Source organism: Scyliorhinus torazame, chromosome 2 (genome assembly GCF_047496885.1).
Source record: "Scyliorhinus torazame isolate Kashiwa2021f chromosome 2, sScyTor2.1, whole genome shotgun sequence".
Lineage (NCBI taxonomy): Eukaryota > Metazoa > Chordata > Chondrichthyes > Carcharhiniformes > Scyliorhinidae > Scyliorhinus > Scyliorhinus torazame.
Window position 1 is genome coordinate 325,589,035 of NC_092708.1, and position 24,500 is coordinate 325,613,534.

Sequence of the window (24,500 nt, forward strand, 5' to 3'; positions counted from 1 at the left end):
ACACAAGGTGACTTGTATGGTTAGACAACTGGTCTGGGGTGAGGTGTGAGGGGGTGAGGGCTGGGGTGAGGGATGTAGGGTGAGGGGGGTGATGGGTGTGGTGAAGGGGGTTGGGGTGTGGGGTGAGGAGAGTGAGGGGTGAGGGGGATTGGGATTCTGGGGTGAGGGGGTTGGGGTGTGGCGGTGGGCACACTTTTGTTTTGGGGACCCGTAACCAGGCAACTTTGTTGCGCACCGCCAACCGCGTCGGCGACCTCCCTTTCCTCCGGCCCGCCGACAATGTCTAGTGCCCTCTACTTGGGCATGGTGAGGGGACACAAGTCTGGTGGTCCCCCTACGGTCTTCTCCCGCTCCCAGTGGTTGTGCACGGCCTTGTCCTGGGGGGGGGGGGCAAATACAAACAGCAACAGTGTTAGACGGCCTGGCATGCAACCCAGGGGTTGGGTACCTGATGGCATCAGTGGCCAGCGCACCCGGCCATTGCGGCTGGCAAGGGTGCAGCCATGTGGGTCAGTGTCAATCACGGAACCGGCGAATCGGCCGCCGGTCCGTTAACAGCTTGTTGTGGTTCCCGATACGCCCGTGCTAGCCCCTTGGGAGCGGTTGAATTGCTGTAGCTGTGGACCCGATCACGCCGTTGTGAAACCCTGTCGTTTTCACGGTAGCATCATATTTATGGAACATTTACTCTAGTTATGATCAACTAAGTAAGCAGGCTATTTATTTGGATAAGTTAACTCCTGTGTGTGCAAATACTATCTGGTGAGACAATAGCCCAGACCTTCTGTTCCCCAGAGGATCGTACCCAGGAGGTACCCCGGAAGATATGTCGGGGGACCTCTCGGAAGTCTCCACAGAAGTACTGCGTGAGAATCTCCTGGGAAGTTTCGACTTCCAATCCACCTATCTTTGGAAACACTGGAATTTAAGATTCTCATGCACGCGGGATTTGTTATTATGTTTAAACAGAGCTAATTTAATCTGTAAATGTAACCAGCCTTTGACCTAACCCAGGCCTATTCTGACAGATATGTAAACACTTAACTACAATTTATGTTATCCGTGCATTCTTTCAGTTTTAGAACTTTAATTACAGTGCTTACTGAACTTAATCTGAATGAATTATTTTGTACAAGATTGATTCCTTTTAGAACTCTTAATTTTCCATTCCTGGCAGTGCCCTCCATTACCACGGCCAAATGGTCAGTCTAGACTTTCCACATCAGAATGTTACTTGATGACAGAGGACATTATAACTGAGTCTGATCCTGACAACACTCCATGATCATTTTCCAGCATCAACTATTGAACAGCAATTAAGAGTGGGCTATCCTGTATGATATCTTCCAAACCTCTGATCCAAGGGCATTGTAACTAATTCTAGCATCCTAGTTAACCACCAGCTGAGATCAGCTGACGTGGTTAGTACAGCCCAGGAATTGAGCACGCGACTTCTCGCCTTTGTCACAATTTTTTTGTTGTTTGATTTAATTAAGGTGCGACTTTAATTCTCAAGCCACGGGGGAGCCAACTACAATTTTTTTTTACATTGTACAACAGGACAGACTTTCCTCTTTAAGCAGCCAGTAGTGCATACCAGGAGCAGTGAAGCAATGAAGAAAGAGAGTACCTCTGATTTTTGTGTCTGGGGCCAGTTGCATGATGCCGAAGTCCTCCTGATGCAGACATTCTCCCAGCAGAGCTTTTGCAGCAAGTCCCAAAAGCGGAAAAGGGAGCACATTTAAAGAGAAACAAACGAGCAGTGTCCTGAAGATCGTAGGTGGGGTTTAGGAAGAATTTTAACCAGCTTATAAAAACTTGCAATTATGCTTCAAAACACTTTGCAGCTGGGACTTCCAGTGGTGACATGTAGAAGAGCAGTCGCACGCGAGGTGGCTCCCACCAGAAAACTTTGATTTAAGCACCTTTTGCCTGATTTTTGGGGGAGGTTTGAGCTGGTGTTTGGATAGATCAATGGGTTAAGAATCCCATGTCAAAGGGTTGCCCAATAAATACAAGACTAGGCAGCAGGGAAATAAGGAATTGTCGTCGAACGGCGAGGCTTTGGGAGCTCTGTCTGAAGAAAATGGTAGCCATGATGTGGAGATGCCGGCGTTGGACTGGGATGGGCACTGTAAGAAGTCTTACAATACCAGGTTAAAGTCCAACAGGTTTGTTTCGAATCACCAGCTTTCGGAGCACAGCTTCTTCCTCAGGTGAGTGACACTGGCACTCTCTGACACTGGCAGGTAGTGATTCATAAGTCACTCGTAGGCCGCAGGATAAACCACACCAAATTGAACATTGTTCTGACACAACGAGTCTTGGCCTTGTTAAATGCTGCATGCCTCTTGGCCAAATCCACTCCAACATCTTGATCCTCACAATGTGGACTTCCCATCTGGAGTCTCGATGATCTTTTGCCCATCGCAGAACTCTTTCTTTGTCCTGAAAACTGTGAAAGCGCACGATGATGGCACACGGTGGCTCACCAATACAGGATACTGTCTCAACGAACTGTAGGCCCGATCCAATATGGGAGGGGGCGCCATTTCCCCCTCCCCCACCATTTTCCAAAACAACTGCGACATAAACTTTGTCGGACTCGGACCCTCCAAGTCCTCCAGCAACCCAACTACCCTCAAGTTCTGTCTTCTGGAGCAATTTTCCAAATCATCCGTCTTGGCCCTTAATGCCTTGTTGTCACGGCCACCTGCACCATCTCCAGTTCCAGGGAGGTTATCTGGTCACTTTGCCTTGAAAGAGCCACCTGCACCTCTTTTAGCTCCGCGCCCTGCGCTGTTACCACTTCATCCATTTTTGCCAAGGCCGCTTGAGCAGAGGACATAGCCCCCTCGATCGCTCTCTCATGGTCCTCAAAAACCTCCCACCATAGTTTCTGATGTTCCCCCCGCTAGGATGCCTATAAGCATCTGTGCTTAGTGGAGTGGTCACCGATGCTGCAGAAGCCTCTGCCATTTTCTTCACAGTAAGAAGTCTTACAACAACAGGTTAAAGTCCAACAGGTTTGTTTCGAATCACTAGCTTTCGGAGTACAGCTCCTTCCTCAGGCGAGTCAGGCTCCTTCATCAGGTGCGGGATTTCCCAGATTCGCAGGAGGCTGACAAGCTGCAGCCGCATATACACACCTTACTCCCCACACACGCCATCCCAGCCCAAAAGATGGCAGCAAGGAGAGCGGTCCCGAGATTCATGGATGCCGAGCTCCTGGACGCGGTGGAGAAAAGGTGCGACACCCTGTACCCCGGCCTGGGAAGTAGGCTGCCAGCCGGCGCCGTTCACCGTGCCTGGGCATGGATGGCAGAAGCAGTAAGCGCCACGAGTAACACCATCCGGCCTGGTCTGCAGTGCTGTAAACAAACTGCACACCTCAGGGCGGCCAGGGTGAGTAGGCAGCACTGTGCCCCTGGCACCAATCCCCGTACCACATACCGTTACCCCAACCCCCCCCCCCCAACCCAGAGAGCGGCCGAACCCCCAACCTGCACCACATGCTGGCACCCATACTGGATGCCATAGCCGGGTGCCCTGTCATTGAAGTCAGCAGCTACCCAGCCCTGGGCTGCATGCGTCGGACTGTCTAACACTGTGCGTTCTCTGTCTCCCCCCCCCCCCCCCCCCCCCACGCCATACCAGGAGAAGGCCACGCCTAACCGGGAGCGGGAGAAGCCTGGAGGGGGACCACCAGACCTGCGGCCCCTCATTGTGGCATGGTTGGCGGGACTGGTGTAAGGGAAGTTGCCGGGGTGGAGATCGGCATGGAGGGCACCCATATGCTCGAAACCTAGGAAACCCCGGAGCTTGAAGCTTGAGTCCGTGGATGACACCGATTCCCTGTCACAGCTGCCTCCAACATCCTCCACCATCCCAGAGACACTCACCTCAGTTGGGCACTTTAGTGAAGAGGCTCCTCGGACACCATCTGGTGTGCACCACCCAAATGCTCCGGTACATCAGGTGGAGGTAGGAGCTCCCAAGGGGGCGGATGGTCTGAGGGTGGGCGGACGGCTGGAGGATGGGCCGACCTCCGGGACTAGCTGCCATGCAGACAGGTTTCGGGCTTCGGGAACGGGCATTGTGGAGGTGCAGTCGCAGAGCCAGGGACTACCTGAGGGGTTGTCGGCGAGCAGCCAGCACCTGCAGGTGCAGTTGGAGGAGTCCAACCGTGTGCAGGAGCAGGATGTGATACCGACCATGTGTGCCACCCAGGCCAACACCACATGGGTGGCGTCCGCGGTGGAGACATTGAGGGCGAGTGTTTAGGCCTGGGGCATTCTGTGCAGGCGGAGGCCGAGGACAGGAGCCACCTGGACATTGCAGTGGCGCGCCCGAGTGTGGCCCAGTCACAGCGGGCCATGGCTGAGAGTGTTGGTGGCATTGCACAGGCGCTGGCTGACATGGCACAGACGCAGAGAGAGTGGCCCAGCCCCAGAGGGAGATGGCACAGTCACTGGCTGATGTGGCACAGGCCCAGAAGGTGGTGGCACAATCAATGAGTGATGTGCCACAATCCCAGACGGAGGTGTTTTCCCCCCTGGTCTCTGGCGCATCTGGTGGGCAGCGGGAAGGGAAAGGTGGCACCGTGCCATCTGGGATACCGGAGCAGCAGCCGGGTCCATCCAGGCCTGGTTGCCCCAGAAGACGGCCCCCAATGGGGACCGGGATCGCGGGTCGGGAATCACAGCAGGCCAGCTCCACTCCTGATTTACTATCTGGGCATCCTTCTAGACGTAGCGTTGGGGCCCCTGAGGCCAGAAAGTAGTTAGAGACCATTTAAGTTGGCATGGATGCAGGGCACAGTTTATTTAGTGATGGGGCTAGGGCATGACTCAGGAGCGAGGGAGGGTGGTGTTGGTTGTGGAGGTGGATGTGGTGTCTGTGCCCCTGGCCAGTCCCTCCCCCATAGTCTGTGAACCTGGAGGTGATCAGAGTCCCTTGCGTGTTGGCCCCGGCCCATGTTGTGCAGCCTCCCAAGCCTACCTGGGCCCACGTCCTGCCCACCCTCGCTCTCACCTGCATCTTCCTCGTCAGATGAGGCCTGCCGTTCATTCTCCTCCAGCGTGTCACACCTTTGCTGCGTGATGTTGTGAAGGACGCAGCAGGCCACCACGATGCGGGCGACCATCCCAGTGCCATACTGGAGGGCCCCTCCTGAACGGTCCAGGCACCTGAGCCGCATCCAGGATGCTGAAGCACCGCTCAATCGTGCCTCAACCAGCTACAATCGCAGTGTATAGAATCATAGAATTTACAGTGCAGAAGGAGGCCATTCGGCCTATCGAGTCTGCACCGGCCCTTGGAAAGAGCACGCCTCCACCCTATCCCCGTAACCCGCTAACTCAACCCAAACATTTATCATGGCCAATCCACCTAACCTGCACATCTTTGGACTGTGGGAGGAAACCGGAGCACCCGGAGGAAACCCACACAGACACGGGGAGAACGTGCAGACTCCGCACAGACAGTGACCCAAACCGGGAATCGAACCTGGGACCCTGGAGCTGTGAAACAACTGTGCTAACCACTGTGCTACCTGTCGCCCAGAAGCCAACCCCCCCCAGCCCGTGGTGTGCCTCGAAGAGGCCAGCAATCATGCCACGATGAAGGCATTGTGCGCACTGCCCGGGTATCGGGGGCAGACGTTTACGATGCGCATCTGATGGTCGCACTTCAGCTGCACGTTCATCGAGTGGAACCCATTTCAGTTTGTGTATAGCGGCCCATCATCTGCAGGTGCTCATGGGGGGTCATGTATCTCGTCAATCACCCCCTGGACCCGGAGCATCCCGTTTATGGTGGCAAACCCCCCTGCCTGGACATCCTGATGCACCGGACCACATTGAAATGGAGGTACTGTGCTGACTGGGCATATAGGGCCTCTGTTACGACGCGGATGCACCTGTGCAACGAGCTCTGTGAGGTCCCGGACAGGTCCCCACTTGGTGCCTGGAAGGACCCCAAGGCATGGAAGTTCAGGGCGACCGTCACCTTGACGGCCACCGGGAGCGGGTGTCCTCCCCCATATTCCTGCGGTGCCATGTGTGCCGTGATCTAGCAGATGTGTCTCACTGTTCTCCTCCTCAGCTAGGGTCTTCGATGGCACACCCGGTCCTCAAATGACGGGCGCTGCCGGTACACATGAGGCCTCACACGGTGCGTCCTTTGCACCTCCTCCTCGACCTGGTGGGAGGCCGGCTCTCCATCCTCAGCAGCTGCTCTTGTTCAGCTGCTGCAGCTTCCTCCCCAAGCAACTCCAGCTCGAACAGCCACACATCACCTCCCAGAACTACGGCGACTAGGAGGAAGGCCACTATTGCTGGTTGAATTTCAATATCCATTGTCTGCATTGGATGCAAGGCAGACACGTTAGCATGGTGCGTACCCCCATGCCCAACCAGGTCCAATGGGCTACACAATGACCTTGATTGGCACTGCGGACCATGCCCTCCGCACTCCGGGCCCCGTCGGCAGCCTTAACCATGGGGGCCTCGGGCCCTGGCACCCGTCCCTGCTGCCAAGGACACCATTGGATGGCACTGCCATTGCCAGCAGTGTGATCTGCAGCCCCTGCCTGCCGCCCCCTTTTGGATTACTGTGGGCTTTGCCCTGGGTGGGCCACATGATGCCCCGCTGGCGGGCAGCGGCTGGATGGGGTGTGGGAGGGAGGGGTGTGGTTTGGGAGAGGGGGGATCCGGGGATGGTGGGGGGGGGGGCACTCATATGGCCAGTGTCACTCTGCAGAATCAGGTGTCAAGGTGGGTGGTCAGTGGGGTGTGCAGCAAGATGGCTGCCTTGCAGGCCGTGGCATAGGCGGTCCATGCCTGGGCAGCACCTCCAACCCCACGCCCGTTCCCCTGTCACACCGCGGCCCCAGGGACCCTCCGGCCCTGGCAGGGCCCCTCACCCCAGCCAGCCCAGTCAGTGTCAGGACCGGCAGCGCACAGTCGCGCCTCTCTCTGTGCCCTACCTCCTCTCTCTCCCTCATGAGCCACGTCTCCAGTTTCACGATTTTTAAAAGCACACGTGAACCTCCCCATCGAGCATTTGGCCCATTGGAGGTGGAGAATCGTGGAGGCCCCGGAGAATACCAGGTCAGGTCCGCTAATGACATGCCAACGGTGTTTACTGTACGTGTGATCTGGAATGCATTGCCGCTGCTGTCGATGCAACAGAGAATTTGGTGTGAAACGGGTGCCCACCAGGATTTTGGTGTTGGATTCTCCGCCCAATCGCGTTTCCCGATTCCGGCGTCGGCCGACGGAGAATCCTGCCGTATTACTTCGAGACTCCAATGGAGACTGAGGTGTTTGTGCAGAAACATGGACTGGGATCGAGATAATTGTGAATTATATTGGTTGGGAGATGTCCGTCTGGGGTGGGGTGTGATTTTCCAGATTTGGTGGGGTGTTTATTGGGCGTTTTGGAGCTTTGTACTTGGATGCTTGTGGGTTTTGTGGCATGGGTGTTGTTGTTGGTGCTATTTTCTTTTTTCCTGGAATGATTAAAGTTGGATCTGGGCGGGGGGGGGGGGCTGTTTGGCGTTATGGTTTTTTTGTTGTTATGTTTATTACTTTGTGTAAGGGCCACCTTCCGAGGTAAATAGTTAACGAGAGCAGCGGGATGGGAGTATCTGTACCTCATACTGTGGGGCAGATCTTTAGCATGAGCTCAGGAGTTTTATTTTCGTTTTGGTTGGGGTTTGGCCGGGGAAGGGTGGGAATCTTTGCTTGCCTTGTTTGCTGGGCTATTTTGGTGTGGTATTGATGGTGGGGGAGGGTGGCTGTAAACGTTCCTTTGTTCTGGGATGGTGGGGGATTTAGTGGCCATCTTGGGTGGGCCTGGTGTTGGCTGTCTTGGAGTAGTTACTGGACTGTCCCACAGGGTGGGAATGGATGACTCTGGGTTGGAGGGTGGGGATGGGGGTAGATGGCCCCCTATTCGGCTGGTTACTTGGAATGCGAAGGGGTTGAACAGCCCGGTGAAAAGATCCAGGGTGTTTGCGCACCTTGAGTTTGTGAAGGCTGATGTGGTGCAGGAGGCTCATTTGAGGATTGAAGATCAGGCAAGGTTATGGAAGAGCTGGGTGGGGCAAGTATTGCATTCAGAATTTGACAGTCGGGTTCGGGGGGGGCTGCAATTTTGATTAATAAGAAAATATCTTTTTTTAGCGGCTAAGGTTCTGATAGATCCGACTGGTAGGTATGTAATGGTCAGTTAGGTGTTGGTGGGTATCCCGTGATTTTAGTCAATGTATATGCACCAAACTGGGATGATACATCTTTTATCAACAAGATTCTGGCTTCTCTTCCCGATCTGGACTCGCACCAGCTAATCCTGTTAGGGGACCTAAACTGTAGTGGACCTTCGGCTGGATAGATCGAGGCCTAAGTCCTTGAACCCTTCAGGGGTGGCAAAGGCATTTTTGGTCTTTCTGGAGCAGATGGGGGGAGCAGACCCGTGGAGAGTTTTACATCCAAATGAAAAGGATTTTTATTTTTCCCTCCAGCACATCAGGTCTACTTTCAGATCGATTTCTTTGTGGTGGGTAGGTCTCTGCTTCTGGGAGTGGGGGAGGGGGAAGATGTTCGGCAGTAATGATTTTGGGTCATGCTCTCCATTGTGTGGATTTGGTGGTGGCGTCGGGCCCAGCTTAGCGCCCCGTGAAGGTTGGGGACAAAGTTGTTTGCGGGATAAGGGATTCTGTGAGAAGGTTTTTTTCTGCCATTGGGGAGTATATTGATTTTAATAGGAGTGCAGAGATTTTGCCTTCCACATTGGGGGAGGAGACTTTGAAGGCGTTCATTGGGGGGAGACAATCTCTTATAGGGAGAAATATAAAGAGAGGGGCGAAAGGGTGGAGGGGCAGAGGTTGGTAGTTGCCATCCTGGAGGTGGATCGCTAATATTTGCTTGTCCTGATGCCAGAGTTGTTGGTAAGCAGAAAGAAATTGCAGTTGGAATTTGGGCTGCTGTCGACAGGCAGGGCAGTGTGCCAGCTGTGATGCTTGAGGGTGGCCTTTTATGAGCATGGGAAGAAGGCCAGTCGCCTGTCAGCGCACCAGCTGAGGTGGCGGGGGCGACCTCTTGGGAAATAGTACAGGTGAAGGACTCGAGTGGCAGGTTGGTCTCCGCCCTAGGTAAGGACAATTAGTCTTTTGAGGCTTTTTATCGTAGCCTTTATAAGGATCCGGAGGATGGGTTGACTACAAAGAACAAAGAACAAAGAAATGTACAGCACAGGAACAGGCCCTTCGGCCCTCCAAGCCCGTGCCGACCATACTGCCCGACTAAACTACAATCTTCTACACTTCCTGGGTCCGTATCCTTCTATTCCCATCCTATTCATATATTTGTCAAGATGCCCCTTAAATGTCCCTATCGTCCCTGCTTCCACTACCTCCTCCGGTAGCGAGTTCCAGGTACCCACTACCCTCTGCGTAAAAAAACTTGCCTCGTACATCTACTCTAAACCTTGCCCCTCTCACCTTAAACCTATGCCCCCTAGTAATTGACCCCTCTACCCTGGGGAAAAGCCTCTGACTATCCACTCTGTCTATGCCCCTCATAATTTTGTATACCTCTATCAGGTCGCCCCTCAACCTCCTTCGTTCTAGTGAGAACAAACCGAGTTTATTCAATCGCTCCTCATAGCTTATGCCCTCCATACCAGGCAACATTCTGGTAAATCTCTTCTGCACCCTCTCTAAAGCCTCCACATCCTTCTGGTAGTGTGGCGACCAGAATTGAACACTATACTCCAAGTGTGGCCTAACTAAGGTTCTATACAGCTGCAACATGACTTGCCAATTCTTATACTCAATGCCCCGGCCAATGAAGGCAAGCATGCCGTATGCCTTCTTGACTACCTTCTCCACCTGTGTTGCCCCTTTCAATGACCTGTGGACCTGTACTCCTAGATCTCTTTGACTTTCAATACTCTTGAGGGTTCTACCATTCACTGTATATTCCCTACCTGCATTAGACCTTCCAAAATGCATTACCTCACATTTGTCCGGATTAAACTCCATCTGCCATCTCTCCGCCCAAGTCTCCAGACAATCTAAATCCTGCTGTATCCTCAGACAGTCCTCATCGCTATCCGCAATTCCACCAACCTTTGTGTCCTCTGCAAACTTACTAATCAGACCAGTTACATTTTCCTCCAAATCATTTATATATACTACAAAGAGCAAAGGTCCCAGCACTGATCCCTGTGGAACACCACTGGTCACAGCCCTCCAATTAGAAAAGCATCCCTCCATTGCTACCCTCTGCCTTCTATGGCCTAGCCAGTTCTGTATCCACCTTGCCAGCTCACCCCTGGTCCCGTGTGACTTCACCTTTTGTACTAGTCTACCATGAGGGACCTTGTCAAAGGCCTTGCTGAAGTCCATATAGACAACATCTACTGCCCTACCTGCATCAATCATCTTAGTGACCTCCTCGAAAAACTATGTCTGAGTTTTTGGATGGCAACCCCGTTGTAGAACGAGAGAAAAGGGAGGAATTGGAGTCCCCGCTGACCCTGGAGGAGGCAATGAAATGCATGGGTCTGATGCAGTTGGGTAAGGTGCAGGGCCCAGATGGATTCCCGATTGAATTTTATGAGAAATTTGTGGGTCAGCTGATCCCATTTTTGTTAGAGATGTTTAACGATTCCATATCTTGGGCGACATTGCCGGCCACATTGGTGCAGGCGTTGATTTCCTTGATTTAAAAAAAAAAGATAAGGATCCGACAAAAGTGTGGGTTGTATCACCTTATTTCATTATTGAAAGCAGATGCAAAGTTGTTTGAGGGGGGTGGGGGGTGGGGTGGGGGGGGGGGGGGGGGGGGGTGGGGGTGGGGGGTGGAAAGCAAATTATTTTTGGTGAATCTCCCAGTGAGGGGAGCTGATCTGGGGACATTGCCTTTTTGTCTTGCCAGGTCCAGCCTCTGTTATCTAGGAATCAGGATGGCCCATTATTGGGCCTCGCTCCATGAACTAAATTTTGCAGGTCTGATAAATGGGGTCAAGTCTGACTTGAAGAAGTGGGAAAGCCTCTTTTGACCCAGGCAGGGTCCAGCCGATAAAGATGAATATCCTCTCAAGGTTTCTATTTTTGTTCGGTGTCTTCCAGTTTTCCTTTCCAAATAATTCTTTGTGAAAGTCAGTACAGGTTTAGCATCACTTATTCAAAATGATTGGGGTCAAGTGTGCTTTGGATTTTGGAATATATTGTGATAATGTGCTTGTGCGGAACATTGCCTGGGAACCTTCCCAGAGCTTTATGGGATTTCCCACTCTGATGTTACATCGGCGCTCGAAAAAAAGTGCAGATTTCAGAATTTTCCGGTTTTTGGAATTTCGGATAAGGAATGCTCAACCTGTAAAATGATATCTTCTTTGATTTGGGTGGGCAAGACCCCACGGATTCGCAACGTGTTTTGTAGAGGGAAAGGCAATCGGGGAGCCTAGTATTGCCCAATCTGTTATTTTATTATTGGGCGGCGAATATTGAGAAGGTGCGATGGTAGTTTATGGGTTCGGAATCCAGGTGGGGACGGTTGGAGAGGAGCGCCTGTAGAGGTACTAGTTTGACCACAGCTTTGGCTACAGCTCCTCTTCTGTTTTCTCCTGCAAAGTGGACTTCAAGTCCAGTGGTTGTGGCCATTCTTAAGAATGTGGAGACAGTTTAGGCAACATTTCAAGCTCGGTGCCACATCATTGTTAGCCCCTATCTGCGGAAACCATAGTTTTGTTCCAGCAGCCTTGGACTCGGCCTTTTGGGCATGGGTGGGAAGAGGGGTTGGAGCGGTTCAGGGTCATATTTATAGAAGGGAAGTTCACTGGTTTTGAGGATTCGTTGGGTAAATTCCAGATTCCGAGAACTAACCTGTTTCGGTTTTCGGTGTTATCAGGTGCGTAACGTTTTGCGTAAGGAGATCCCTTCCTGGGGCGGCACGATGGCGCAGTGGTTAGCACTGTTGCTTCACGGTGCTGAGGACCCGGATTCGATCCCGGCCCCGGGTCACTGTCCGTGTGGAGTTTGCACATTCTCCCCGTGTCTGTGTGGGTCTCACCGCCACAACCCAAAGATGTGCAGGTTAGGTGGATTGGCCATGCTAAATTGCCCCTTATTTGGAAAATTGGGTGCTCTAAATTTATTTTAAAAACGGAGATCCCTTCCTTCCCCTTGGCACCCATGGCCACTTTGATAAATAGGGTTCTTTCGACGGGTGGGTAAGATATCGGATATTTATAATTCACATGTGATGATGGAGCAAATTCAATTGGTTGAGGTTAAAAGGGAGAGGGAGCTGGGTCAAGGTTTTGAGAGGGGGGGGGGGGGGGGATTGTGGTGTGAGGCTCTGCAGAGGGTCAACTCCACCTTCTCATGCGTGAGGCTCAGCTTGACTCAGTTCATGGTGGTGCACAGGGCACAGCTGAGCAGGGCACGGGTGAGTGTTTTTTTTCTGAAGGTGCGAACATTGTTCATGGGGTCTGGCAAATTCCACGTATATGTTCTGGTCTTGTCCTGAACTTTAGCTTTTGGGTCTCGTGCTTCAGCATCCTGTCAGGAATTCTTGGAATTGAGTAGGAGCTTTGCCCGTTGGCGCCTATCTTTGGGATCTCTGACTTGCTGGAGCTGCAAACGGGGGCGAAGGCGGATGCTCTTGCCTTTGCCTCTCTAATAGTCCGAAGGCGAATTCTGTTTGGGTGGGGGATTGCGGTCCCACCCAGTGCTTCGTCGTGTTCAAGCGACTTTATGGAGATTTTGTATCAGAAAAGGTCAAGTATATTATAAGTGGTTCGGTAGAAGAGTTCTACTCGAGATGGCAGACTTTCTTTATTTCACGGAGCTGGTCACCGCCAGATATTAGCAGGGGAGGGTCTGGGGTCTGGAATCGTTAAAAACATATTTTATTGAGACATTTATATTATAAATTTTAACAGAATAAGCAACCACACACCAAACAAACAACAAAGCCCAGCCAACATGGCTTACATAAACAACTCCGGACCCCCAATTCCCCACCAACCTACCCCCACCTTACCTAACTCCCCATGCCTCTTCTTTTTAACCCCCCACCCCACCCTCCCACTGCTGACAGCTTAATTTTCCCTAAAGAAGTGGATAAATGGGGGCCACCTCCGGGCAAACCCTAGCATCGATCCCCTCAAGGCAAACTTGATCTTCTCAAGCCTGAGAAACCCAGCCATGTCACTAACCCACACCCCCGACTTCGGGGGTTCCGAGTCCCTCTATGCTAACAAGATCCGTCTCCGGGCCACCAGGGAGGCAAAGGCCAGGACATCGGCCTCTCTCGCCCCCTGGACTGCCGGGTCTTCCAACACACCAGCACCTCTGGACTCGGATCTACCCTTACCTTCAGTATCTGCAACATGACTTCGGCAAACCCCTATCAGAAACCCCTCTGCCTCGGACATGCCCAAAACATATGGGCATGGTTCGCAGGACCCCCCGCACAGCGCCCACACCTATCTTCCACCTCCTCAAAGAACTTGCTCATCCGGGCCACAGTCATGTGTGCCCTGTGGACCACCTTAAACTATATCAGGCTGAGCCTGGCGCATGACGAAGATGCATTAACTCTCCTCGGGACCTCCTCCCATAACCCCGCCTCCAACTCCCCACCCAGCTGCTCTTCCCACTTTTTCTTCACCTCCCCTATTGGGGCTCCCCCCCACCCCCCCCCCACTCCATCAGCTCCTCTGAGGCCTTCCCCTCCTACTCCTGTTCTCAACACCACCTTCTCCTGTAGCCCCTGGAGCGGCTTTGCAGGAAGGTCGAAACCTGCCTCCGCACAAAATCCCTCACCTGCAGATACCGGAACCCATTCCCCCCTGGCAACTCAAATTCCTCCTCCAGCTCCTCCAGACTCGGGAAACCCTCATCAATAAAGAGATCCCCAAATCCCTCAAAGTGATTATGATTATCAACCAAAATTTTGTGCTCAATTGGCTGAATTTTGTGCTCAATTGGCTGGAGTTAGCTTTGACCTTCTGAATCTGAGTCCAGAGTGCTAGTACTGAACCAACACTCATGAGGAAATGAAAATTGGGCTATCACATATGGGCCAGACTAAGTAAGGATGACAAAATTCTTGCCCTAAAAGATATTAATGAATCAAGTGGCTTTTTATAACAATCTAATAGTTTCATGGTCACCATTACTGAGACTAGCCTTTAATCCCAGATGTATTAATTTAAAAATATGCAATTCTACCAGCTACCATGGTTGAAAGACCCCATTAGCCTTAGTCAATTGGATTTCCTATTGAACCCATCCCACGTCACCAGGAAAGCTGTGGCAGAAGTGCTCCCGTCGGCATGAACAGCCGGAAGATCTTGTGCTGAGTGTAAATCTGGAGTTAGGGTCCAATCTGATCCGCAAATGAAGGAAACCTGAGGGTCACTGAAATACAGTGCTTCAGTTTGATATGGCAGGGTACGTGAGTCCACTGTGGTGTTATACCAGGCTTACAAGATGCACAATTTAAAAAAAACTTAGCCTTGATTTAAACATTTAAAGACAGGATTCTTCTCGGCCTTGTATCTAAATGTTTACATGTCTATTTTTTGGGAGAATTCTCTGTAATTATGTAATCAAGCTTGTGCAGATGTCCCCTGGCAGATGCTTAGACTTGCAGTCAGGCAGAACTCATGTAATATATACAAGGTTTTGCTTCGTTAGCTACAGTGTAAGCATACCCCAGACAAAAAATGATAAATAATGCGATTTAACAGAACATGTTGAGGCCAAAAATGTCAACCAGCAGTTATTCCACTATTCATTGGCCTGTTTTTAAATAAATGTGTGTATTGTAGCTGAAGCCACACACCCATATAGGATTGCAAAGTTACCAATCTATTTTTTGTGCACATGCAGATTATGAGGTGGATTCTCCGCTGGCAGTGGAACTCCTGATGCAGTGGAGAATTGTTACGATCGACGGCAAGCTGCGGCAGCGAGCTACATGCCTCCTGCTTGCAGGAGGAAGCACATGTGCCATTTTAACCCATTTGCTCCGATTAACGGGCTGGGCACCCGATTCTCCACACCCTGGTGATGCTCCAGTCCTCTCGGCTGGGAATCATGCTGGCGTGGATTGGTGCAAGTATTTATGAGCGTTGCCGGAATGCGCTGGACCTATGTAACGTAGATGCTCACAGAAGTCCATCAGAGAACTCCCCCACAATGCAAATCCTGCCCAATCAACCCCCATCCCCCATATATCAGAGCTCCTTCGCATATATCAAGAGATCCCCTCTATCGTCACCCGTGCCTGGAAGCTGAAGAGCAGTTCAGGTCGAAACAGTGAAAAGTCACTGCTATTTCGCTCACCTGTCCCTTACACCTGCTGCCTCAGACAGAAGTGCAGAAAGCAGCAGCTGTAACTTCATAAAAAACCAAAACCCATCACAAGGCTTTAAACCCCCTCAGGCCCTCTGATCTGTGATACTTTATTTTCAGCTGTTAGTAGGCTGTAATTGACAGGGTAATTGACAGGCAGGTGTCTAGATTGTTTTACGGGCGGCACGGTAGCACAGTGGTTAGCACTGTTGCTTCTCAGCGCCAGGGACCCAGGTTTGTTACCCGGCTTGGATCACTGTCTATGCGGAGTCTGCACGTTCTCCCCGTGTCTGCGTGGGTTTCTTCCGGGTGCTCCGATTTCCTCCCACAAGCCCCGAATGACGTGCTTGTTGGGTGAATTGGAATTCTGAATTCTCCCTCAGAGTACCCGAACAGTATGGCGACCAGGAGATTTTCACAGTAACTTCACTGCAGTGTTAATGCAAGCCTACTTGTGACACTAATAGAAATTAGTATTATTTTCACAATGTTTGGAAACATCAAGGAGAATGAGTGTTTTCACTTCCTCTTTTTCTCGCAGAAAGCACTTAACTGCTTTTGATGTGGTAACAATATAAATATTTGAGGGTTTTTAGGAATAGTTTCATGGTGGTTATCAGCAGACTGTAAGATTACTAGTTGCAGGTACACTATCTGGGTTTAGCACTCATAATTACACGTGTTACTGCAAGTTACATATTGACTGTCAATTATGTCACTGTTGGTTATGTGAGAAATATGTGTTATCAGTGATACCAGTTAATGGTCCGTTTCAATGAGTGACTATTAGTATCTGGTGGAATCCTATTTTTCTTTGATTTTTCCTGTCTCGCGTCCTCTGCTTCCTTCCTTTCTTTGGCTGTCGTGGATGGCATCCTGGTTCTCAAAGAATCTCGCACAATAGCTGCAGCCACAAAACCACAGGAGCAAAGATTGTAAATCACGTGATCATACCAGAGTTTGCATCCCTACCCATAACAAGTCATATACTTATCCTACTTTCCATATGTCTTGAGTCAATTTGCATATATTAGTAAAGCATGCAATTTATTACTAAATCTTTTGTATCTATCAATAAGTTGGGAGTAAAAGCTTACTGGTCTTCTGGAAATCAGTTCTCTGACCAGTTTAATAGAGCTTACTTGCTGAATCCAGATGACTCATTTGTGGGCAAGACATTTGAATTTAGTTTGTATCAACTTTTATTGGCATAAAATAAACTTCAGATGATTGATTGTTTCTCTAAGATTAAACACACATAGTGAGGATTTAGAGAACCCAAATACTACATAGCACTAGTCTTTTTAATAGTTGAACTGTTTGTCCTAACTTATTAAACTTGAATGCATGAAATTCTGAATTTAAGAACCCATCTCAAACTAAGAACTAAATGTAATGTTTTATCACTAAATTAAAGCTGCTTGTAACAATTGTATCATAGGAGCCGTGGGTATCTCAAGCAGCGCACTCAGTTAATACCATATAAGATAGTTTGATGAAAAAGGTTACGAAAAGAATATGGATAGGATTTATTTTATATGATAGACAGGCAATGCCTACTCCTAAATGTTTGTATTAAAACCCAGGTACCCAGAGCAACACTTGGGGTGAACCTCCAATCTAATGTACAGAACTTTTGCAGTGTTAATATTTATTTTGTTAATATTGTAGGGGATGCTGTGTCCATGGCATTTTTGAAGTCGTACGTGGAAGTATCGCACAGCGTTGCAGGTAATGGACTATGATTAATTTTATTCCACGTTATTTGTTTCGAGTAGGCAGGCAGGTGAATACCTTGTGCGGAATCTTTATACAGTTTGAGTTACTGGTGCTAATTTTCAAAATGACACGTAATAATAATAATCGCTTATTGTCACAAGTAGGCTTCAATGAAGTTACTGTGAAAAGCCCCTAGTTGCTACATTCCGACGCCTTTTCGGGAAATGAAATGAAAATCGCTTATTGTCACAAGTAGGCTTCAAATGAAGTTACTGTGAAAAGCCCCTCGTTGCCACATTCCGGCGCCTGTTCGGGGAGGCTGGTACGGGAATTGAACCCGTGGTGGTCTTGTTCTGCATTACAAGCCAGCTGTCTTAGCCCACTGTTTGAGAAGATACAAGGGGAATTTGTTCACTGTACATAATTATTTGTAGTGACCTCAAATGCAGACTTGTAACAGCAGCCATAATATAAACATCAGCTTGATTAGCCAAATGTTGAAAATGCAATGCAAGTACCTGATTATAAGGGTGCTTAATTTACAGAGAGGATAGATGACCTAAGTAAGGTTAACTGGGAAGGTTTGAGAGGTTATTTTGGTGAGTATCAGGGGCGAAATTCTCCCCCCACGGCGGGATGACCGCCGACTGGCGCCAAAGACGGCGCCAATCAGACGGGAATCGCGCCGGCCCAAAGGTGCGGAATGCTCCGCATCTTTGGCGGCCTAGCCCCAACATTGAGGGGCTAGGCCGACGCCGGAGGGATTTCCGCCCCGCCAGCTGGCGGAAATGGGGTTTGTTGCCCCGCCAGCTGGCGCGGAAATGCGGCGCATGCGCAGGAGCGTCAGCGGCCGCTGTCAGTTTCCCGGCGCATGCGCGGGTGCGTCAGCGGCCGGTGTCAGTTTCCCGCGCATGCGCAGTGGGGAGAGTCTCTTCCGCCTCCGCCATGGTGGAGGCCGTAGCGGAGGCGGAAGGGAAAGAGTGCCCCCACGGCACAGGCCCGCCCGCGGATCGGTGGGCCCCGATCGCGGGCCAGGCCACCGTGGGGGCACCCCCCGGGGTCAGATCGCCCCGCACCCCCCCAGGACCCCGGAGCCCGCCCACGCCGCCTGGTCCCGCCGGTAAATACCAGGTTTGATTTACGTCGGCGGGACAGGCAATTCCTGGGCGGGACTTCGGCCCATCCTGGCCGGAGAATCCAGCGGGGGGTCCCGCCAACCGGCGCGGCCCGATTCCCGCCCCCGCCCAATCTCCGGTACCGGAGACTTCGGCGGGGGCGGGGGCGGGATTCACGGCGGCCAACGGCCATTCTCCGACCCGGCGGGGGGTCGGAGAATGACGCCCCTGGTGAGGATTGTTTTTTTAAAAATATATATTTTATTAAAGTTTTTCGATCAAAAAGAATTTTCCATTTTTACAACTTTGTAACAAAATGTACGTTGACCGTTATTTAAATAATATATTAACTAACAGCAAGTGCCGAAAACAAAGAAACAAGAAAAAAAAAAGAAATAGTAACACTGAAAAAATAAATATAACCAACTAGCATGTAACAAAACCCGAATGCACCCCCCCCTCCCCCCCTGGGTTGCTGCTGCTGTCTTTCCTGTTTTCCCTTATCGCTCTGCGAGATAGTCGAGGAACGGTTGCCACCGCCTGGTGAACCCCTGAGCCGAACCTCTTAGTGCGTACTTTATTCGCTCCAATTTTATAAACCCTGCCATGTCGTTTATCCAGGCCTCCACGCCCGGGGGTTTAGCTTCTTTCCACATAAGTAGAATCCTTCGCCGGGCTACTAGGGACACAAAGGCCAAAACATCGGCCTCTCTCGCCTCCTGCACTCCTGGCTCTTCTGCAACCTCAAATATAGCCAACCCCCAGCTTGGTTCGACCCGGACCCCCACCACCTTTGAAATCACTTTTGCCACACCCACCCAGAACCCATGCAATACCGGACATGACCAGAACATGTGGGTGTGGTTCGCCGGGCTTCCCGCGCACCTCCCGCACCTATCCTCCACTCCAAAAAATCTACTCAGCCTTGCTCCCGTCATATGCGCCCGGTGTAAAACCTTGAATTGGATCAGGCTGAGCCTGGCACACGAGGACGAGGAATTTACCCTACTTAGGGCATCTGCCCACAGCCCCTCCTCAATCTCTTCCCCCAGCTCCTCCTCCCATCTACCCTTCAGCTCCTCTACCATCGTCTCCCCCTCGTCTCTCATTTCCCTGTATATATCGGACACTTTACCATCACCAACCCATGCCCCCAAAATCACTCTGTCCTGGATCCCTTGTGCCGGGAGCGGCGGAAATTCCCTCACCTGTTGCCTCGCAAATGCCCTCACTTGCATATATCGGAATGCATTCCCAGGTGGCAACTCGTATTTTCCTACCAGTGCTCCCAGACTCGCGAACGTCCCGTCCAAGAACAAGTCCTTCAGCTTCACAATTCCTGCTCGCTGCCAAGATTGAAATCCCCCATCTATCCTTCCCGGGACGAACCTGTGATTGTTCCTTATCGGGGACCACACCGAGGCACCCGTCACTCCCCTATGTCGTCTCCACTGCCCCCAAATCTTCAAAGTCGCCACCACCACTGGGTTTGTGGTGTATTTTTTCAGGGAGAACGGTAACGGCACCGTCGCCAGTGCTTTTAAACTAGTTCCCCTACAGGATGCCATCTCCAGCCTTTTCCACGCCGCTCCTTCTTCTTCCCTCATCCACTTACATATCATAGACACGTTGGCGGCCCAATAATAATCACTCAGACACGGCAGTGCCAGTCCCCCTCTATCCCTACTGCGCTGCAGGAACCCCCTCTTTACCCTTGGGGTCTTTCCAGCCCACACAAAGCTCATAATACTCCTATCCACCTTCTTGAAAAAGGCCTTTGTAATCAGTATGGGGAGGCACTGAAACACGAAAAGAAACCTCGGGAGGACCACCATTTTAATCGCCTGCACCCTACCCGCCAATGACAGGGGCACCATGCCCCACCTCTTTAAGTTCTCCTCCATCTGTTCTAATGGTCGTGTCAAGTTAAGTTTATGCAAGGTTCCCCAGTTCCTGGCCACCTGGATCCCTAGATATCGGAAGTCCCTTGCTAATCTCCTCAGCGGCAGATCGTCTATTCCCCTGCCCTGTTCCCCGGGGTGCATCACAAATAGTTCACTCTTTCCCATATTCAATTTGTATCCCGAGAACTCTCCAAACTCCCGGAGTGTCTGCATTATCTTGGGCATCCCCTCCATTGGGTCCACCACATATAGCAGCAGATCATCCGCATATAATGACACCCGATGTTCCTCTCCTCCTCTAAGCACCCCTCTCCACTTCTTAGAGCCCCTCAGCGCTATGGCCAATGGCTCAATTGCCAACGCGAACAGTAACGGGGACAGGGGGCACCCCTGTCTTGTGCCGCTATGTAATCGGAAATAGTCGGATCGTTGCCTGTTTGTAACCACGCTTGCCACCGGGGCCCCGTACAGGAGCTGAACCCATCTGATGAACCCCTCTCCAAATCCAAATCTCTTCAGTACCTCCCACAGGTAATCCCACTCCACTCTATCGAATGCCTTCTCTGCATCCATCGCCACCACTATCTCCGCCTCCCCCTCCGGTGGGGGCATCATCATTACCCCCAGCAACCTTCGTATGTTGGCATTCAATTGCCTCCCTTTAACAAACCCTGTCTGGTCGCCATGTACCACCCCTGGGACACAGTCCTCTATCCTTGTCGCCATCACTTTGGCCAGTAACTTGGCATCTACATTTAGGAGGGAGATGGGCCTGTATGACCCGCACTGCAGCGGGTCTTTGTCTCGTTTCAGGATCAGCGATATCGTCGCCTCCGACATTGTCGGGGGTAGTGTGCCCCTTTCCTTAGCCTCATTGAAGGTTCTCGTCAGAAGTGGGGCCAGTAGGTCCACATATTTCCTGTAAAATTCCACCGGGAACCCATCTGGCCCGGAGCCTTTCCTGCCTGCATGTTCCCGATTCCTTTTATCACCTCCTCCACCTCAATCTGCGCTCCCAGTCCTGTCACCTCCTGCTCCTCAACCCTCGGGAACTCCAACTGGTCCAGGAAATGTATCATTCCCTCTTTCCCGTCCGGGGGTTGGGACTTATACAGCCTCTCATAAAATGACTTAAACACCCCGTTCACCCTCTCCGCCCTCTGTTCCATCCTTCCCTCCCCGTCCCTGACACCTCCGATCTCTCTCGCCGCCCCCCTCTTCCTAAGTTGTTGGGCCAGCAGTCGGCTCGCCTTTTCCCCATACTCGTATTGTACTCCCTGTGCCTTCCTCCACTGCGTCTCCGCCTTACCCGTGGTCAGCAGGTCAAAGTCCGTGTGTAGTCTCCGTCTTTCCCTGTATAGCCCTTCATCCGGGGCCTCCACATATTGCCTATCCACCCTCAGAATCTCCCCAATCAGTCTCTCCCTTTCTTTACCCTCTTGTTTCCCCTTGTGGGCCCTTATGGAAATCGGCTCCCCCCTAACCACCGCCTTCAGCGCCTCCCATACTACTCCCACCTGGACCTCTCCATCATCATTGACCTCTAGGTATCTTTCAATACATCCCCTCACCCTTCCACATACCCCCTCATCCGCCAACAGTCCCATGTCTAATCTCCAAAGTGGGCGCTGCTCCTTCTCCTCTCCTAGATCTAGATCTACCCAATGTGGGGCGTGATCTGAAACGGCTATAGCCGAATATTCCGTTCCTGCCACTTTCAGGATCAGCGCCCTTCCCAGGACAAAAAAGTCTATCCGGGAGTACACTTTATGGACGTGGGAGAAGAAGGAAAACTCTTTACTCCTCGGTCTAGCAAATCTCCAGGGATCTACTCCTCCCATCTGCTCCATAAAGCCCTTAAGCACCTTGGCCGCTGCCGGCCTCCTCCCGGTCCTAGATCTGGACCGGTCCAGCCCTGGGTCCAGCACCGTGTTGAAGTCCCCCCCCCCATTACCACATTTCCCATCTCTAGGTCCGGGATGCGCCCCAACATACGCTTCATAAAACCCACGTCATCCCAGTTCGGGGCATATACGTTCACCAGCACCACCGCCTCACCTTGCAATCACCATCACGTACCTGCCCCCACTGTCCACCACTATGGTCTTAGCCTCAAACGATACCCGTTTCCCCACCAGTATTGCCACCCCTCTATTTTTCGCATTCAAGCCTGAGTGGAAAAACTGTCCCACCCATCCTTTCCTTAATCTGACCTGATCCGCCAATTTCAGGTGCGTCTCCTGAAGCATAACCACATCCGCCTTCAGTCTCTTTAGGTGCGCAAATACCCTTGCCCTCTTAATCGGCCCTCTCACGTTCCACGTGATCAACCGGGTTGGGGGGCTCTTTTACCCCCCCCCCATCGTCGACTAGCCATCCCCTTTTTTAAACCAGCTCCTCACCCGGGTCCCACGCTCCCGTTTGTCCCCAGACGGCGTCCTCCCGTCCCAACCATCCCATCCCGTATCAGCTCCCCCTTCCCCTCAGCAGCAGCAACCCAGTTAATCCCCCCTCCCTGCTAGATTCCCTTCTAGCTTGATTGCTGACTCCCGGAAGCAATATGGGGGGGGAGCAAACTGGCTGACCTCGGCTTCCCCCGTTTAGCCTTGGCCTCCCTGCGTGGGAGGTCCCCTTCCTTCCTGCGCCCACTTCTCCTGCCACAGTTTCCATAGCACGGGAACAAAGCCCGCGCTTCCCTCTCGGCCCCGCCCCTAATGGCGCAGCTCCCTCTCCCCTTCCCTGTCCCCTTCCCCACCGGCGCCCACAATCCTCCCGTCTAACATTTTTACAGACAAGCCCTCCCCCTCTCCCCCCTTTACAATTCCTTGCCACCACCTCGCTACTTCTTTCCAAACATCCATTCCTCAAATCTAGTCCAACTTCTCTTCTTGAATAAATGTCCACGCCTCCTCTGCCGTCTCGAAGTAGTGGTGTTTGCCCTGGTGTGTAACCCACAGTCTCGCCGGCTGCAACATTCCAAATTTCACTTTCTTCCTGTGGAGCACCGCCTTGGCCCGATTGAAACTCGCCCTCCTTCTCGCCACCTCCGCACTCCAATCCTGATACACGCGGATCACCGCGTTCTCCCATCTGCTACTCCGTGTCTTCTTAGCCCATCTCAGGACCATCTCCCTGTCCTTGTAGCGGTGGAATCTCACTACTATTGCTCGCGGTATTTCCCCTGCCTTGGTCTTCTCACGAGGACCCGGTATGCTCCCTCCACTTCCAGGGGGCCCGTCGGGGCCTCAGCTCCCATTAAAGTATGGAGCATCGTACTCACATACGCCCCAACATCCGCTCCCTCTGTCCCTTCGGGAAGACCCAAAATCCTTAAATTCTTCCTCCTCGAGCTATTTTCCAGGGCTTCCAGCCTTTCTGTGCACCTCTTATGTAGTGCCTCGTGCGTCTCCGTCTTCACCACCAAGCCCTGTATCTCGTCTTCATTCTCGGCTGCCTTTTGCCTTCACTCCACGGAGCTCCGTCGCCTGAATCTTTTGTGTCTCCTTCAATCCCTCAATCGCCAGCAACATCGGCGCCAGCACCTCCTTCTTGAGCTCCTCCACATATCGCCGGAGGAACTCCTGCTGTTCCGGGCCCCATACCATCTGGGCTCCCTCAGCCGCCATCTTGCTACTCCCTTCTCTTCTCTGCCGCTGCTCCAGAGGATCCTCCGCAATCTGGCCACTACTATCGCTTCTTTCCATCCACACCCGGGGGGGGCTCCTTCCTTTGTCGCCTCACACTGGGTTTAGCCGTGAAAAATCTCCGTTGGGGCTCTCGATAAGAGCCCAAAAGTCCGTTAAAACGGGAGGCGCCGAAACGTGCGACTTAGCTGGTCATCGCCGCAACCGGAAGTGAGGTGAGGATTGTTAATCTACTGATGGAAAACTTAACAATTTTAAAATCATTCTTGTGCAGAAATAAAGCTGTGTATGTCCCTCGGATTAAAAGAAAGGGCATATGCTAGAATAAAGCTAAAAATGGTAAACTTCATGTCCAAATCGAAATTAAACTAAAGAGCAGGACAGAGTAAAAGTTCATAAGAGAATAGAAATAGCTATCAAAAGCAGTTGTGGACAGGAAAATCTTCAGTCATGATAGACTGGATTTTGCAGTTGGTGGTAAAGCAATAATGCTTGCAGCTAACCTTGAAGAAAGCAGCCCACAAGATCCAGCAATCTCTGCGATGTGGTTTCCCACTTTCTCCGTTTGACCCTGGTGTCAAATCAAGGGGATCTCTTGACACAAGCAGCATTGATGTTCGTAAGCAGGATTCACACTGATGTATTCACACACAGCAAATTAGGAAGTTAAAAGCACTTCGCACCCTTCCACTTTTCATTAACATTTTCAGATTGTGAAATAAATTATTCTGATTAAAGA

General features: G+C 51.5%; 1 protein-coding gene across 1 annotated transcript in view; it reads left to right on the plus strand.

Annotated features, from left to right (window-relative positions):
- txndc16 (thioredoxin domain containing 16) overlaps nt 1-24,500 on the plus strand; it is a 241,426-nt gene that overhangs the window by 102,041 nt on the left and 114,885 nt on the right. Inside the window, exon 13 of the mRNA XM_072489743.1 lies at nt 17,051-17,110. Coding sequence (XP_072345844.1) covers nt 17,051-17,110 — 60 coding nt within the window. The remainder of the gene's footprint in view (nt 1-17,050; nt 17,111-24,500) is intronic.